Below are 17,663 nucleotides of genomic sequence, written 5' to 3'. Positions count from 1 at the left end.
GATGTATTATTAATTCTATCCACCACCTTCACTTCCAGGAAGCAGTACGACAGACACAGCCACTACCACCACTGCACTCTGCTGTGCTGTGCGGAGTGGGCTCTGCTCTCGGCGGCGCTCAGACCGACCTGTGAGGGGATACGGAGCAACGCCACGGCCAGTGTCCCCTCGCCTTTCGTCGTTCAAAACCTTGCTGGTCACCTGTAGCTATAGAAAACATTATATGGAAATTAACAACGTTTTTTTTTTTCACATTTAAAATTGTATTTATCGTTGCTGTAATATGAGACATAGATTCTTACATGCTCCAATACTGTAAAGATGTGTAGAATAAATAATATGTTTAAACAATAAGTAAAACGGTGGTTGTTAGGGTCTAATAGGCAGTTATATAGGGTATAATAGGTGGAAGCTATGGTCTACTGGTGTTGGTAGGGTCTAATAAGCAGTTGCTAGGCTCCACTGTAGCTAAATGGCATTAAACTACGTGGCCGTGGTTTGTTGATGTTGTCATAGTAACGTTGCTGTGGTTTGTTGATGATTGAGTCAGAATGACATCAGAGGTCCGTCAGCCAAGCACTATATGGCTCCACTCTAGCTAAATGGCATTCAGCTATGTGGCAGTGGTTTGTTGATGTTGTCATAGTAACGTTGGTTTGTTGATTGTTGAGTCAGAATGACATCAGAGGTCTGCCAGCCAAACACTAAATAAAGGGTGGCCATCACACCGTTCAGATGCAAGCAGTATTTACTTCTCAAGAATCACTAGCTCATTGATCATCACGTCATTAGGGACCATGCGGGTTGTACTTCTCCGTACAGCCGTGTGTTTCAACCGGCTGGGAGCCCGTAGGAGCATGACCTCTGTGTTTAAAGCATCCCCGAGCCTGGTCTTACAGTCTGTGTCTACAAACATCTACGAGAACTTAGCCCTGGAGGACTGGATCTACAACCACATGGACCTGCAGAACAACCCACATGTGCTGCTGTTGTGTAGGAACTCCCCCTGTGTGGTGGTGGGCAGGCACCAGAACCCCTGGCAGGAGAGTGACATGAAGGTGCTGAGGAGCTCTAAGGTTCCTCTGGCCAGGAGGAGGAGTGGAGGAGGAACGGTGTTCCATGACCTGGGCAACGTCAACCTGACCTTCTTCACCTCCAGGAAGCAGTACGACAGACACAGTAACCTGAGGCTGCTCACCACGGCTCTGGAGAAGCTCTCCCCACGGCTGGACGTCCACAGCACTGACCGCTTCGACGTGCTGCTCAACGGACACTACAAGATCTCTGGTACAGCAGCTAAGCTGGGTGGTAGCGTGGCCTACCACCACTGCACTCTGCTCTGCTCTGTGGATCGGGCTCTGCTCTCGGTGGCGCTCAGGCCGACCTGTGAGGGGATCCGGAGCAACGCCACGACCAGCGTCCCCTCGCCTGTCAGGAACCTGCAGGAGGAAGACCCGGCTCTGGACTGCCGGACCGTCATGAGCGCCGTGGCAGCGCAGTACAACACAGAGTATGGTTGCAGTGTACCAGTGCATCGGGTGGATCCAGGTGATGAGCGGTCGTTTCCTGGCATCACCAGACTAGCCAATGAGCTGCGGTCTTGGGAGTGGACGTTCGGACGCACGCCTAAGTTCACCGTCCACGCCCCGCTCCATCACTACGACGACGCCTGCACCGCCTCCACCAATCACAGCCCGGCGTCCGCTACCATGGAGGTCAAGCACGGGCTCATAGAACGCTGCGAGATCCGGGCGCCGCCCGGCTGGCTGCCGGCGGAGGCGTGTGGCGAGTTCTCCTCGCTGCTGATTGGCAGCAGGTTCTGTCCGGACACCGTGGCTAAGGTCGCCGAAGTTGTGGTACGACGAAATGGACTCGATGTACAGCCACAGCGGGAGGGAGGCTGGGCTGGAATCATTAACATCGTTGGCCGTATCCTCAGGTAAGTTTATTCTTTGTATTGTATTCTCTTTGTCGTTGTATTCTGCTTGAAGGCTCAGAACTACAAATAGCAGACATATTTTCTCTAGTTGACTGGCTGTTAGAAGTTCACTTAACAGTACCGTGTAATACAAGCAACATTAAGCTAGCGGGCTAGTTGTGTTGCAGTCGTTTTTGGTTGTTTACAATCAATCAATATCAGGTATTCATTTTCAATATCAGGTATTAATCTTTGGAATAATCTTGATATAAGTATCAAAAACTGCAGAAATGTTAAACAGTTCAAGCGATGCTATAAGCAGTCATTTATAGTACATTATGGTGAGATCATTTTATACTGATTGACTGATTTAATAAGTTACTATGATTATTTGCTGTATATGAATTGTTTTTTTAAATTGACTATTTTCTTTACTTTATATGATCTTTTATTACTTTTAGTAGGATCGATTTATATGTATTATAAATTGTGTACTCATTTTATGGTATGTCAATTTGTATTAAATCATATTGTTTTACAATAGGTTATTTGTCATGGTAAGAAGGGGGCCGGACTAGATAAGCATTTGCTTCTTTCTGTCCCTTCTTGAACAAATGTTTTGAAATTGTGATGATGATGTATGGAGTTTTCTGTACTTTTAAATTGTTCAAGATAAATAAAGATCAAATCAAAATCCATATACTCTTTCAAGGTATTGCAAACTGCAAGGATAATTCACCGTCCTCCCTCGATGATGATGAGTCCGCGACCCAGTACCACCCGTTAAACCTGACGGAGATACAACCAGAAGAGTCATCGGGAGCACAGGCCCCAGAACCGGATCCCATCCAGACACGGCAGCGTGGGGAATCAGCTCAGGACATCAGCTCAGTATGGTACATATACTATAATGATGCGTTTATGTTGTTTTTAATCATACCAATAATGTATGTGCATACACATTTAATACATTTAAGGTTCACTGTGTTCTGTAATGTTGCATCTTGTGTAACTGCCCATAAGAGTGCAGTGTCTGTGTTTTAAGGATCCTCAGACAATGTAGCAGCATGCATAAGAACAGTAAACCTTATAAACAGAATACATACTAGAGGGGAATTACAGTGAGTGTAGAAGTACACTTCTAGGGTCTTGACAATGAAACACATGTAACCAGATGTCCCTGGTGGACATTTGGGCCAAAGTAGCCCATCTCTACAGTATAAGCTCACAGAGTAGAGGCTTAACAGTGGTTGACCATCATTTTTGTTTTGCGTTATTGTCCAGGCAGGAGGAAACGACCACGGGTGGACGATGTCATGATGTACAGGGAGATCCCAGCGGAGAGAACTTCAGGAGAGGCGGCACAGGGCAGATGAAAACCTTGCCTTGAGGAGGCAGGAGATTGCTCTCACTGACTCGTTCCAGACAGGTTTCCTGACCACGCTTGGCCAGCTTGTGCAGGCCATAAGTAGCCGCCGTGGTCATGATGCTATTTCACTAGATAAACCCATTAAGACCTGAGGCCGATTCTACAAATGCCTTATTATAATTAATTGTAGGGTTGTCCGATATTGGCTTTTTTGCCGATAACCGATATACCGATATTGTCCAACTCTTAATTACCGATACCGATATCAACCGATACCGGTATATGCGGGATTACTGGGATTATGGTAAGCTCACATTTCATATCACACACACACCATACAGTAAGAACTCCTGTAACTTATTTAAAAATCATTTTAAAAAAAATACTATACCGATATTTTCCGATATTGACTTTTATGCTAATATCGTCCGATAATATCGGGAGGCCGATAATATCGAACATCCCTAATTAATTGTAATTTTTGTAAATATACGTTGGCACCTTTTGTGTTTTTTGTGTGGTTCACATGCACTGATTTTACTGTGACTTGTTTTACAGTTGTGAATAAATGGTTTTATTAACATCCATTTGGTTGAATTTTTACACTCTGGGTTTACAGCCCTGTAAGGGGCCATTTATAACTGAGGTAAAAAATGTCTTACATAGCCAAATATAACCACACACGTTTGGTTGTACTTTATAATAATCTTAGTCCCAAGTCAAAGGCAATGCCAGGCCACAAGATCTGTACTCCGCCTGTACTTTACATATCGAAGTTTGGATCGAAGTTTGTTTGACCGTTTGACATTGTAAAGAGATGGAATATGGCGAGAGAGAATGAAACTCAACCGAATGACACTTAGTTCAATAAAATATAAAACAGCATGCACATCTATCGGGTTCATATATATGTGTCAGGTTAATATATTTGCGATAATGCCTACATATATAGCTAATATGACTTTTTGCATATATGTCATACAGAATGCCTACATATATATAGCTAATATGTATCTGACTTTTTTAATATTTGTCATTACACATGCCTATTTATCCTATCCTAAAATTGGCTTAGGGAGGACGTCGCCGACGGACGGACTCTTGACGGACTGTTGACGTCACACTCATGTCACCATTATGGAATGTGTAGCCATAAGGAGTTCCCAATGCAGCTAGGCCAAAATATGGAATGTGTTGTCTAACCTCAATGTGCCATAATGGCATCAGCAAACAAATCAGTCAGCTCCATATATGGAGCTGACTGATATATATATATATTTATATATATATATATATATATATATATATATATATATATATATATATATATATATATATATATATATATATATATATATATATTCCCATATATGGGCCTCTCTATATATGGGCATAAAAAAAGACTGACATCATAGACCCTATCTTTGGGCATAACTGACATCGCTTGCTCCCTCTCCCTCTCAGAGAGACAGAGGCCCAGGAATACCAAACATGTCAAAGATCTCCAAGGCAGCAAAAGCGGTGCAGAAGGTGGATCTTGGGGGTGTGATCCGTGAGGTCGGGACAAGCCAAGCCAGGCCCGCCGCTCGGACCAATCCTGGGACAGAAAGGGATTCCTATTAGCCAATTTTGCAATGACTTCAATGAGAGGACCAAGGACCTCACGGAAGGAATTCCTCTTCCAATCAGGATCCACGTAAAGCCCGACAGAACGTATGACCTGAAGATCGGCCAGCCCACGGTCTCTTACTTCCTCAAGCAAGCGGCGGGCATCGCGAAAGGTGCAGGAAGGACGGGTCATGAGGTGGCTGGGATCGTGTCGGTGAGGTCGGTGTACGAGATCGCCCGAGTCAAATCTCGGGACGAGTGTTTCCAAAAGCGCAACGCGTCCATGGAGTACGTCGTCAAGTGCATCATAGGCTCCGCCCGCTCGCTGGCCATCAAAGTTGTCAACGACCTGTCAGCTAGTGAATACAAAGTCTTTCTGGAACAGAGAGAGGAGACACTTACGGTGCGTTTTAACAGCGGGCGACTCTCCGGCGATGCCGGGCGACATCGTCCAAAAAGATAAAGAAAATCCATCTTTCATCGCCCCCCCGCCCACTTCGCCCGATCGCCAGTAGTTGCCGGCTCTCATAGACTTTCTTTATCTTTTGGGCGATGTTGCCCGGCATCGCCCAAGAGTCGCCCGCTGTTAAAACGTACCGTTAAAGCTCAAGAGGCAGCAGCGGCGGCCGAAGCAGCAGAGGACAAAAAGAAATGAAGACACATAGACAGATTAGACACACACACACACAATGTATTTATATTGAATTTATTATACACATGCCATATGCCATATTACCGGCGGAAAGATGCTAATGTCTCCGGTAGGAGACTCAAAAGAGACTCTTTGAGTCTCCTACCGGAGAGACTGCCGGTCATCAAATTATTGGCTTAGGAATGCGACAAATACAAAAAAGAAAATCTCCATGAATTCAATGCTTCACGGGGTGTGTAATAGATAGAAAATAAGTATTTTTTTGGGTGAACTACTCCTTTAATGTGAAGAATGAGAGAAGAGTCCATGTAATTAAACAGATCAGTATTGGAAACCTCTGTGTAGAATTATGAAGGACTGTAGGTAGGTATTATGGTCTGACTATTATGTTGCATCATGTACCAGCATATTTAACTACTGTCAGAAAGTATCAAGACAAGTATCAATTACAACAAAAATAATTGTACTTAAACTCTAGACAACATAGGTATGTCTATGTTTGTAATTTATTTCATTTCATTTTTGTTTTATTTTAAAGCAAAGATTGATGGCTCCATAGGTGATACAGCTAATGTTTAAGGATGCTCTATTTGCATTGATTTCAACTGGATACATAATGATATGATTCAAAATGCTGTCAGAAACTCATTTAGGAGATACAATTCTGAAATACACATGTGTGTTCACAGTAAAGCACTTTGATGCCCTGGTGATGTAATATAGTGGTATGTGTTTCCACCTTGTGGTTACAATATGCAATTGCAGCTTTAATATTAGGCTACTTGTAGGCTGCATCCTGAACCTGAAGTCTCACAGTCAAGATGTGTGTTGAACTAAATGATCTTCAGTTGGTCCAGTATATCACGACCACGACTGTATATTAGTGAATAACAGAATGGCAGTGGTCGAAGTAATATTGTGGTATCTTAAAACCACAGATTTACAGGTTTAATGCACTATACTAATTGCCAACAACGCCATATTGTAAAGTTAGTTTGATGTTCCAGAGATGTGTAGGATGATGGAAGAATGGATGAGACATCACTCCAGCAGTGAGGTTCGTTGCTTCGGATTTATTTCATGGAACAGACAGAGTACAACCAGCTTTCCTGGGGAGCCTCAGCTCCCCTAAGCGCGGCCCTCCGGCCTCTGACACCCTAAAGTTAGTTACATTTCAGTCCATCTTTTATAGTAGTGAGATCTAAAGAATAAGAGGAGGTACGTGTTGGGTGTGACAGCCCTCAAAGGTGAACCCCCACTTCCCCTGGCCCCACACATTTGCAACTATATGAAGCCAGGAAAGGTGTCAGCCTTGATCTCAAATGCATAGCCGCTATGTCTATCAACTAGAACAATAGCCAATGTTAATTGTCACCCCCACCAGTCTCCTCTCTGTCTGCTATCTGTACAGGACAAAGTAGACCTATAATAATTCTAACATATGACTTAAATGTGTACCTTAAGTTATGAAATATACAACAGACCCCCCACGGGAGACTTCAAACGTCTTCCGCAAAAACGTATATTTCCAAAGAAAACAAAGAACCGCCCCCCATGAAACTTACTGGAACACAACCAGGACAAAAATAAAACATGCAGGAACACTAAAGAGCAAACAACATCCACCACAGAATAATGCACATACAAGAACCAAAATTACATAGTACAGTGACAAGGTGATTTACAAATAGACAGAAAACTAATTTCCCAATTCCAATTAGCGTGCAGGATCCCTCTGTTAGTCCTTTAAACTCCAGGATAAAACATTACACAGCTAACAAGCACAATGGAAGCTGACAGCATACAGTTGAATCATCACTCACCAACCGATAACACCACCCCCCAGGTCAATGTCCCCCCCGCCGAGCCACCAAATTATACCCAAAGATAGCCTAATACTTATCCCTAAGCTTACACAGTACCAATAAGTACAAATGACAGCTACCAACGGAAGTGCCCACAGTGAAAAGACAAGGCAGTGTACCCCCAATGAAATAACAAAACACAAAGTAAGCTCACATTAAATACCAGAGACCAGAAAGTAAACAAAATATCCTCACAAACACTTGCTCTATGGCAGCCCTCGCTCCACAGTTTAAACCCCCATCATCACAAAAATATAACCTCAGGTCCCGTATGCTCATTGTCCCGCTCGATAATGTTTCTCTGTAGTCTCCCTCAATGTCAGTTTCACGCCCCAGCCGCATTCCCCAGTACAGTCTTCCAGATTGTCCAACAGATAGCTGCAATTTTTACAACAGCACGCTCTACTTGCGAGCGCAGAAAATGTTTTAACACACTCCCCACGAAGAACCCCTCCTCGTCGGTCCCACGTTCTGCTGGCACCCGCCGTCTCCCGTCCATCCTCACAACATTACCCGCCACGAGAGAACCCCGTCGATCCACAGGTTCCCCGCACTGCCGTCAGCACCGCAGCGCGCTCCTTTAGCGATCGCAGAGGATAAGTTGTGCAGCCAGATGAGTCGTCACAGCCGTCCTAGATCTGGTCATGATGAGGGCCTCTCCCCGTAGATCCTCGAAAAGTTGTCGTCATGTCGTGCCGATGTCCACCCTTGCAGTGGTCCCCCCACGTCGCCGGAAGATAGCTCGATTCGTCCATCCACCGCAAGGCCCCGTCCGCGCATGTCCTTTCGACGCCTGGCTCAGCATCCCTGGAGATTGGCGTCCCGCTCCCCAGATAACCAAACCAACGCGACTGCCGACTTAAACGCCATATGTGGTATCTTAAAACCACAGATTTACAGGTTTAATGCACTATACTAATTGCCAACAACGCCATATTGTAAAGTTAGTTTGATGTTCCAGAGATGTGTAGGATGATGGAAGAATGGATGAGACATCACTCCAGCAGTGAGGTTCGTTGCTTCGGATTTATTTCATGGAACAGACAGAGTACAAACAGCTTTCCTGGGGAGCCTCAGCTCCCCTAAGCGCGGCCCTCCGGCCTCTGACACCCTAAAGTTAGTTACATTTCAGTCCATCTTTTATAGTAGTGAGATCTAAAGAATAAGGGGAGGTACGTGTTGGGTGTGACAGCCCTCAAAGGTGAACCCCCACTTCCCCTGGCCCCACACATTTGCAACTATATGAAGCCAGGAAAGGTGTCAGCCTTGATCTCAAATGCATAGCCGCTATGTCTATCAACTAGAACAATAGCCAATGTTAATTGTCACCCCCACCAGTCTCCTCTCTGTCTGCTATCTGTACAGGACAAAGTAGACCTATAATAATTCTAACATATGACTTAAATGTGTACCTTAAGTTATGAAATATACAACAATATCTAATCTATGTATCCTTTTAGCTGCAATTTTAAATAACAGAATAAGTAATAACAAAACACAATGTATATGTTTTACATATACATTGTTTCAATCATTTTTACACAGGGGCAGTAGATTACATTTTCTAGACCTAGAGAAATAATATGTCTACAGGTAATTATTAACAGACAAGGGAGAGGACGCCTGACTTTTGTGCACTTCATTAATTCATTAATTGACACTTAAGGACAACATAATGGGGACAAGGCAGCTTATCAAAATCCTTGAATCCATGAAAGATTTGTATACACATATATAAATATATTTTCATCATTCTGAAAAAATCATACATAATACTGCTTATAGGCCTACTCATACTGGGTTAAGGTTCCTGTCTACCGGGTCTTTAGCGTCCAGTTAAAAGCAGTTCAAAATCCGGAGTGCCAATTAAAACTGCCGGACCGGTCTCAGAGCTCCCGCTGAAGTGCCTCTTGACAGACAGCAGGGGGCACTGTGACTCTGGTCAATCTCAGCATAATGTTGTAGACAACTGAAACAGCAAGACTAGAGAAGAGGAGAAGAGGAGAGAGAGCAGTGCAGTAGTAAAGGGAGAGGCAAGATATGACTTCAAATCAATATCCAGATTATTTCAAATTTAAAGGAGCAGTTCACCCCCCAAAAAAAAACGTATTTTCTATCAATTACATTACACACACCATGAAGCCTTGAATTCATGGAGATTTTGTTTAGTTTCTCGCATTCCTGAGCCAATAATTTGATATCACCTACTGAGTCTCCTATTGACCAATGACCCGGTCATCAAATTATTGGCTCAGGAATGCGACAAAAACAAAAAAGTCTCCATGAAATCAAGGCTTCATGGGGTGTTTGATTGATAGGAAAATACTGGTGAACTACTCCTTTAAGCCTCGATTACGATGAATTAACAATGTTTTTTTAATCGAAAATAGCAGATCTACAAGCTCACAATGCGTCAATGCAACACATTTTGAGCTTTTAGATCGGCTATTTCACAAATTTTGTTTGTCACCATTATATTGAACACCTTGATGGTAGAATCAATCCTCTGCCCCCCGCCCCCACCCCTCCTTTCTCTGTAAATATAGCTTGTGAAACTACTGAGTTTTATGCCAACATGCATGTGCATGTATTACTGATTAATAATGGAAACAAGCCCCTGGGGATGTTTGTGATATCCTTTTAACAACCTTTGCTTAACCTATGACTGTACTATCTGTACCGTTAACAAACTTGTTAATAACATATTCAATCAATCAATGTTTTTCGATTAATTGAGTACTAAGGACCACAATGGAAACAAGCTATTGTGCTTTCTTGGGTTTGAAATCCTATTAGCAGACCTTGTAATGAACTGTACTTTCCTGTGCTTGTCTTTGCAAGCCGTAAATAAAGTATTCAACCAATCAATCAATCAACAAAGTTTAATACAGGGCTTAATAAGTGGTTAATTAGACCAATCGATTTAGTCAATTATAAAAATCTATTTTTTTATGTTGATCGTTGATATATAAGGAAAAAATGTGTCCATAAATTCTCCAGGCCTAATACTGCACAGTGTGGAGGCGGAAACAGAAGGTGTGGAAGAAAAAAAAGGGGACCAGAGGTTTAGTGCAAACAGTCAGAACACCATCGATGGACCAATGAGGGGGAGAGGAGGGACGAAGAGGGACCAATGAGGGGCAGAGGCGGGACGAGGAGCTGTGAACATACAGACAGGATGGCTTAGAGAGAAAGAGGGACAGAGGAAGACAAGAGATGAGAGGCAGCGATATGTACACCACGTTAGAATTAACCACCAACATCCCTATTCTGGGGGAATGAAAATAACTGCACAAGCTGTATGTACAATAATTGTACAAGCAAGCTCACAACACGGTGAGCTTGTAGATTTTCGACAGAGATTTGCTGTAGAGGGGGGGAAAAGAGCGGACCAAGTACAGAGCCAACTCTGGTCAAGTATATAGAGGGTTTAAGTCTTTTCACATGGCATCCTATGATCTCAGATGTCAACAGACACTACACACATGCAGCGCAGGCCTTTCAGTGAATATAATTCTCTCTCTGATATTGTTTTCATCGCATGCTAGTGCCATGCATGCTAATGTGACATGATACTAAGGCAACATTACCGCTCGCTTGCGAGCCTGTCTCTTTAGCTGACTGGACAATGTATGCGCCTTGTGATGTTGAGGTGCCAGGCTCGAAGACTTGCCCGATCGTTTTGATCTTCGAGAGGACCTAGGTTTGCTCTCATTCCAGGGACCCAGGGTTCCTCTCACCCCCATCACTGTAATCGTCATCATTGTTCCCGCCTGGTTCCGTGGGTTGGGTCCTGCCATTGGCCCAGGGCTTCCCCGCAGGGCTTTTATGGCTCTGTTTCTGACGTTGGCACCGGCAGATGCTTCTCCTTCCTTATCCTCCTCGTCTGGGTCCAGATGTTCCAGCAGAACTTTGAAATCCAGGTACTGTTGAACTATCCGTCTTTTGATTTCGTCTGTGAGTGTCGCGTGAGCCATGTCATTGGCCATGAATTCAACGATCTGCTGGGGGTTGTAGTGAACATGGCTTTTCCTGTTCACCGGCTTGTCATATACCTGGACAGACTCTGCGGGCGAGTACTTCTGGATTTTACTATCAGAGAATCCGTACTGGTTCTTGATGTGCTGTTTGAGTACCAGCAACAAGAGGATGCCCTGCATGGCGTTGGCAAAGTCCCAGAGTGCTGTGGGGTTCTCAGGGAGATGACTCATCACCTTGTCTACGTCCTCCACATCCAAACCCTCCATGTCTGAGTCTGACTCAGAGTCCAACGTCTCTGAAAAATGTTTTCTCGCCTTCTTGGGCCGCGGTACCACATCATCCTCGTCGTCGGTATCCTCCTCTTTGTCACTCCTGGCCGAGTCGCAGTTCATCTTCTCCTCATCCTCCTCTTCATCGGAGCCACGCTTCCACTCTTTCTTGACATTTTTCTCCATGCGACCCGGCTCCTTCTGCAGCAACTCTTTGAAGGTTTGCAGGAGGTTGCTGCCAGACACTGACAGGGTGATGTCTATGTGGTGCATGATGAAGAGAGGTTCCTCCTCGCTCTGGTAGGGGAAATATGCCAGGTTGTCTGCTATAAACAGCAGCATGTTCAGTGCGGTCTTGCTGTCGTCAAACAGTTTGAGGAGGGATTTGAGGAAGTCCCTCCGGTGCTGCCGGATCCTCCCGACCATGCTGAAAAGGTGTGAGCAAAGCGCTGTGTGAGTCTCATCCTGCCTGAACCCCCTGATGATCGTGTTGTGAGATGAGGCGATGATGGCCTGCTGAACTCGGAGCGACATCTTCATCCCATCAACTGCCTTCATGAGGATAAATCCTTTGTACTTCTTGTCGATCTCCTCTAGTTGCTGGTCTGCCTTGTTCCTCATGCTGGGCTCTGGGTCTGTTCCCGTTGCGATGAGGTAGGGGACACACTGTACAGGGTGAATGAGGCCTTGGTTGAGGGTGAGCGAAATGACGCCGAGAGCGTTGTGCCGTACGTCGGACTGCGTGTGGAAGAACGCCTCCAGCACCTGCTCAAGATAGAGCTGCATAATGGAGCTGCTCATCCCTGACGAGATGTCCCCCATCTCCTTCAGATTCTCCTTCTTCGACAACTTCTTCCATTCCCTGTCAATGTCCTTCATCCGCGTGTCCTCCGCCTGCAGGTACGTCTGGAGGTTTTTGAGGATCTGCATCTTGAGGTTGATGGAGGAGCCGCTGTCTGCCAGAATACCATTGTACAGGGCCTTCACCTCGGGCACAAACATCTGGCTGGGATGCATGATCACGAGGAAGCCTAAGCCAACAATGGCTTTGGTCTTGACTTCTTCATCCTCATGTTTGGTGAAGTAAAGCAGCAGATCCAGCACCTTCTCTTTAATTACAAATGCCGCTTTGTCAGGGCCTTTAAACTCCTCTAGGTCAAAGTCAAAGTGTCGTCCCAGGGCACCCACGGTAAAGAGGGATCGCAGCAAGAAGCTTTTGCTGGCTACCAACGTGGTGCTGCTAGGATCCTCCTGATGCTGCTGCTTCAGTTTGTTCAGCGCAGCGTAGAACTTATTGAAGCAAGCCAAGACAAATTTGTAGTTGTGAGTGACCTTGTTAACGACAGCTCCAAGACAGCTCACACAGTGCTGGACCACCGTCATGCCACATTTGAGGATGAGCTTCATAAGGTCTTCTTCTACGGCGGCCAGGAAGGCCTGACTAGGGCGCTTCATCAGAGGAACCACCAGCTCCAAGACTTTTGCCACGTTACAGATAACCATTACATCATTGGCAGTGTTGCACTTGGTAGTCAGGTACGGTTGCATGACCATGGCATGTTTGACCATGAGCCGGGCCCTGATTTTACTGAACAGGTACAAGGTGGAGATACAAGCCACCAGTCTTGTTGAGTTTACACCCTTGTTTTCTGAAAGAGACTCTTCGTGTTTGAGTATGCCCTCCACCAGACTGTCAACAAGCTGAACACAAGCCTTGTTGGCAGGTGTTGAAGACGAGTCCTGTTCAGACTTAAACAGGTTCTGAAGAAGCTGCTCAAACCAGTCATAGCCAGTGTCTCTGCAGGCTGCAACCACACCTGTGATATTGAGGATCTTTCTGGTTATGGTCTCCTTGTCATCGGCGGGCGTTGGAGTGAACCACAGCTTCTGGAATGTGTCGTTCACCAGTTTCTTGATGCCCAGCTCGTCGTTGACCCTGTGGATCATCCTCACACATATCTCAGTGACCTTGCTGAAGTTTGGCTGCTCCAGACAGATATCTGTCAGGATCTTGATCACACGCTTCCTAACACTGACACCGGTGTCCAGTATTCTTTCTATGAGCATGTGGTAGTACTGCTCTGTGAGTTGGGGTCTGCTGAGCACGAAGCGACCCAGAAGATCCACAGCTGCCTCTCTTACGCTGGTGGAGTTGTCCATCAGTCGACTGTGGACACCACCCTGCATGTCCGATCTTGCTAGGATGCTGGGGTCCACGGCCACCACCTCAGACAGACACTTCACGGCTTTAGTCCTCACAGCAATGGCGTTCTCCCCAAGGACTCGCAGAATCTGTGTCAAATAAATATCAAAGCTCTGGGCAAATGGCCTTGTGGAGGCCAAATAATGCACTATTAGACAGCAGTCATCATATTTCACAGTGTCCGAGTTAATTTCCAGTGTGGTGAACTGAGCTGGCGTGGTCTTAATGATATTGCGGAGGAAGTTCTTGTGCTTCTCAGCACGCTGCATGATCTCCTCAGTGACCTCTATGTCCTTGGCATGGGCCGATGAGTCCTCAATCTTCTGGTTCGGGCTCCTTGTGGGCTTCTCTGCCTCGGTGGCGTCCTGAAACCACCGAGCGACGTAGAACCTTCTGGCAAACGCCAGTGAAACATCTGTCCCAGCGTTCGCCTCCATGTAGTCCAGTAGGGCCTTCTGAAGCCTCTGTACCTCATCGTTACCGGGGCTGTCCTCCAGGATGCGGTCAATTGAGCTCTGGTCTATCTTGCTGGTGATGGCATCCTTCCTCAGATGGACAGCCACTGTGCCCAAGTAGTCTAGAGAGGCCACCCTCAGGGCCACTTCTGTCTGCTTGTTAGTGAACTGGTGCACCAATACTCTGCAGAGTAGACTTAGAAGCAGCTCTGCAGCAGGCATCTCTGGTCTGTTGACTGCTGACAGCAGGTCCTGGAGAAAGTTCTCAAACAGCGGCCGATAATCCTCCTCTCCCTGCTTACTCCCATATTTCTTAAGGAAGACTGAAAGGAAGTTATGAGCGGTCCACATGGCTGTCTCATAAGAGTTGGTAATCAATACATCCTGATCCACCTTGCCGTCATACTCTTCCTTGTCACAGGGTGAGTGGACAACACACTGGATGAGCTGAAGCACCAGAGCTGTCACCATCTGGATGTACACAGGCTCTCCATCCTGGTCTGAGCTGTTCAACCTGTAGCTCCTGAGGGACCGTTTGCTGGTGGGCAGTCTAGCGAGAGACGCGAAGATGTCCTCAAGGATCAGTTGGCGATGTTTGTCGTAGCGCGAGAAGACTGCCGTGACCAGTCTAATGGCACACAACTGAAGCTCACTGACGTTCTCCACGAAGAACGGAGTGATTCCCACGGAAGAAACCTGGAGAACGGTGGTATCGGTAAGAAGCTGAATCTCCAGCAGCTCAGAGATGTTGCTGACAATGTCACACACTTTGTCGTATAGCGTGACGATCGCAGGTTGCGTGTGTGTAGAGCGTTTAGCTCGCTTCGCCCTGGAACTCGATAGGCCACCTCCGTGAGGGTCATCCTTGTACACAGGGTCATACTGCGGATACAGTGTGTTTAGCAGGTGAAACTTGGTGTACTGCAGCACACGCTCTATAACGTCTTCTATGTACACAGCCTTGGGCATGTGTGTCGAGGTCATGATGTGGAGCGCCGTCAGACAAGCATCGGCCGACTTGGTGACTCTCTCCATGATCAGGTCTCTCCGCAGCCTCTCCTCGTCTTTTCCGTCGTGTTCGGGATTCATCGAGGTGGAGAGTGTGGATCCATCCTGGATGTTCTTCTCCAGAACGTTCAGCAGCTTCACCAGCTTGTCCGGTGAGATCTTGCTGGAGACGCCCATGGCCTTGACCTCGGCCGACTCGCTGCCCAGCTCGCTCAGCTGGTCTTTTCCCAACAACAGTTCCCGGGGGATGTCATCGTCTTCAGCCGTGTTGGTCAAGTCCATGTCCTCGAGATTCTCCAGTATGTTATCGATGCTGTTCGAGAACCTCTTGAACGTGGAAGAGTCCATCAGTTCTTCTTGGGTCAGCGTGAGTTCATACACTTTCCTTCTCTTGTGCTTCTCCCTCATCCTTCTGAAAACGTCGCTCATGCTGGGAGGCGGTGAGTCCTCATTGGAGGAGTTCTGGCAGCGACTGCCCGAGTAGGTATTCATCTGAATGGACTTGGGAGTGCACTAACGGTATGATAGTAAGTTATTAGTAGGCTACCTCACCATGGGGGAGGGGGAGAGGAGAGGAGGGGAAGATGGAAGCTCAAATGGGTGGGAAAGACTAAAACATAAGAGGAGCAGAGGCTTTGAGGAAGATGTGAGTCATGGAGGTGATGCGTTACAATTATATTTTCTATAGGAGAGGATAGGATATATATATATATATATACACGCGCATGTATGTGCATACGTGTTTAGGAGATGCCCATTATGGAGATCCCTGCTGTAAGCGCAAAACGGCTTTGTTAGGCAACGGATTCTGTTGTGAATGACGTCACACGCCCATATATGGAGAACCCCGACAACAGAGAGACTGAGAGGGGGAAAGAGGGCGAGACGGACAGTGGTGGAAGAAGTACTCTGATATTTTACTTAAGTAAAAGTAGCAATACCACAATATAAAAATACTCTGTAACAAGTAAAAGGCCTGTGTTCAAAATGTTACTTGAGTAAAAGTACAAAAGTATTGGCATCAAAATGTACTTAAAGTACCAAAAGTAAAAGTACTCAAATGTTTGAAAATAGCAGATCTACAAGCATGGACCAAACCATGTAGCTTAAGTAGGGGAGGTCCCAGTGGAAGGTGCCATGTACTGTAGAGGAGGAGGGGTGTTTCACAATGTTTATGGGCAAAGTATTCTATTGTCTTCGCAAATGAATTCAAACACAAAATGGTGTTCAGTCGGAAAGTACGATATCTATTTATGTGTTGGGTTATTCATGATATATTTGTCAGCTGGCAGATAAGCTATTTTTGAAGGTTAATTGCTTCCTCTGTTGTGGTAGGATCCTCTCCTATAAAAAGGAGACTGCAGAGTCAGAGCTTCAGTTATGCTCGGGTGGGCAGAGAGCTAAGAGCCCAGTCAGAGTTGCCAGGGCCCCCTCATAGGGGTGTAGCCTAGTGCGCTTTGTTTTGTTCTTTTCCCTTTTTGTTAAGTTTTGCGTTAATTTCCTGAGTTCATTATGTTCGTATTTTTGGGCCAGTATTATTTTTGTTATTCGAATACGTCTGCACTGTAAAAAGCTACACTGACTTTGGTGGAGGAGAGGTGGGAGAAATAAAAACCACAAAAGAGCAATTTCTGACTGTTTTTGGAGTCTCGACCTCCGGTCAACTTTAGGTTGTGGTAGCTTGTAGCTCTGCTATTTTCAAATTGCCTAGGTATAAAATAGGGCTAAAGTGGTTAATGTGTTTTATAATGTAATAACTTAAAGTTTTCAAATAATTGTAGTGGAGTAAAAGTACAATATTTGCCTCTGAAATGTAGTGGAGTAGAACTAAAAGTATTGGAAATTGTAAATGCTCAAGTAAAGTTCAAAAACATCAAAATTGTACTTCAGTATAGTACTTAAGTAAATGTACTTTTTTAGTTACTTTACACCACTGGAGACGGATAGGGAGATGGAGTTCAAAAGCCATAACTCTCATCCTTGTACGTGATGAGGCTAAATTATGCTCATGTGGCCATTACTATAGATGCACATTATCTCTAGTCATCCACATCTGGTACCAATGTTAAGTGTCCTTTTTTAAATGGAGATAAATACAAGTCATTTGTTTTAAATGAAGATAAACAACACCATTAACACCATACTGATACCATAATGTACTTTGTAGTCCCTTATTAACCGAGGAAAACAAACAAAAGAAATGTGCATTCTGACACAGCCTAGACCAGAGTACCTGGTATATATGTTTGGTAAAAAATAGCTGTGTGTGTGTGTGTGTGTGTGTGTGTGTGTGTGTGTGTGTGTGTGTGTGTGTGTGTGTGTGTGTGTGTGTGTG

At 45.4% G+C, this 17,663-nt stretch overlaps 3 protein-coding genes and 1 pseudogene across 4 annotated transcripts in view; 3 read left to right on the top strand and 1 right to left on the bottom strand.

Moving 5' to 3' along the window:
* Positions 1 to 797: 797 nt before the first annotated feature.
* Positions 798 to 3,308, top strand: LOC311045184 (lipoyl amidotransferase LIPT1, mitochondrial-like; the record flags this gene model as incomplete). The annotated part of the gene is made up of 3 exons (XM_084056995.1): positions 798 to 1,929; positions 2,631 to 2,814; positions 3,203 to 3,308. The coding sequence occupies 3 exons, from the start codon at positions 798 to 800 to the stop codon at positions 3,306 to 3,308; spliced, it is 1,422 nt and encodes a 473-aa protein (XP_083913121.1).
* A 1,470-nt stretch (positions 3,309 to 4,778) lies between these two features.
* On the top strand, positions 4,779 to 5,358 carry LOC311045183 (large ribosomal subunit protein uL11m-like; annotated as a pseudogene). Its single transcript has one exon. The product of its transcript is annotated as a large ribosomal subunit protein uL11m-like (transcript).
* A 5,765-nt stretch (positions 5,359 to 11,123) lies between these two features.
* On the bottom strand, positions 11,124 to 15,820 carry LOC311045182 (nipped-B-like protein A; the record flags this gene model as incomplete). Its single annotated transcript, XM_084056994.1, is given in 2 exon segments — positions 11,124 to 11,174; positions 11,177 to 15,820. Coding segments are annotated over 2 exon segments (4,695 nt in total).
* A 61-nt stretch (positions 15,821 to 15,881) lies between these two features.
* Positions 15,882 to 17,663, top strand: part of LOC311045180 (calcium-binding mitochondrial carrier protein SCaMC-2-A-like) — a gene marked incomplete at both ends in the record, with an annotated part of 5,277 nt that continues 3,495 nt past the window's right edge. Inside the window, one exon of the mRNA XM_084056991.1 lies at positions 15,882 to 15,928. Within this exon, the coding sequence (XP_083913117.1) occupies positions 15,882 to 15,928 (47 nt within the window). The remainder of the gene's footprint in view (positions 15,929 to 17,663) is intronic.

This window comes from Gymnoscopelus microlampas, assembly GCF_963454915.1.
Source record: "Gymnoscopelus microlampas genome assembly, chromosome: 5".
Classification (NCBI taxonomy): Eukaryota; Metazoa; Chordata; class Actinopteri; order Myctophiformes; family Myctophidae; genus Gymnoscopelus; species Gymnoscopelus microlampas.
This window is presented reverse-complemented; position numbering and strand designations above follow the sequence as displayed.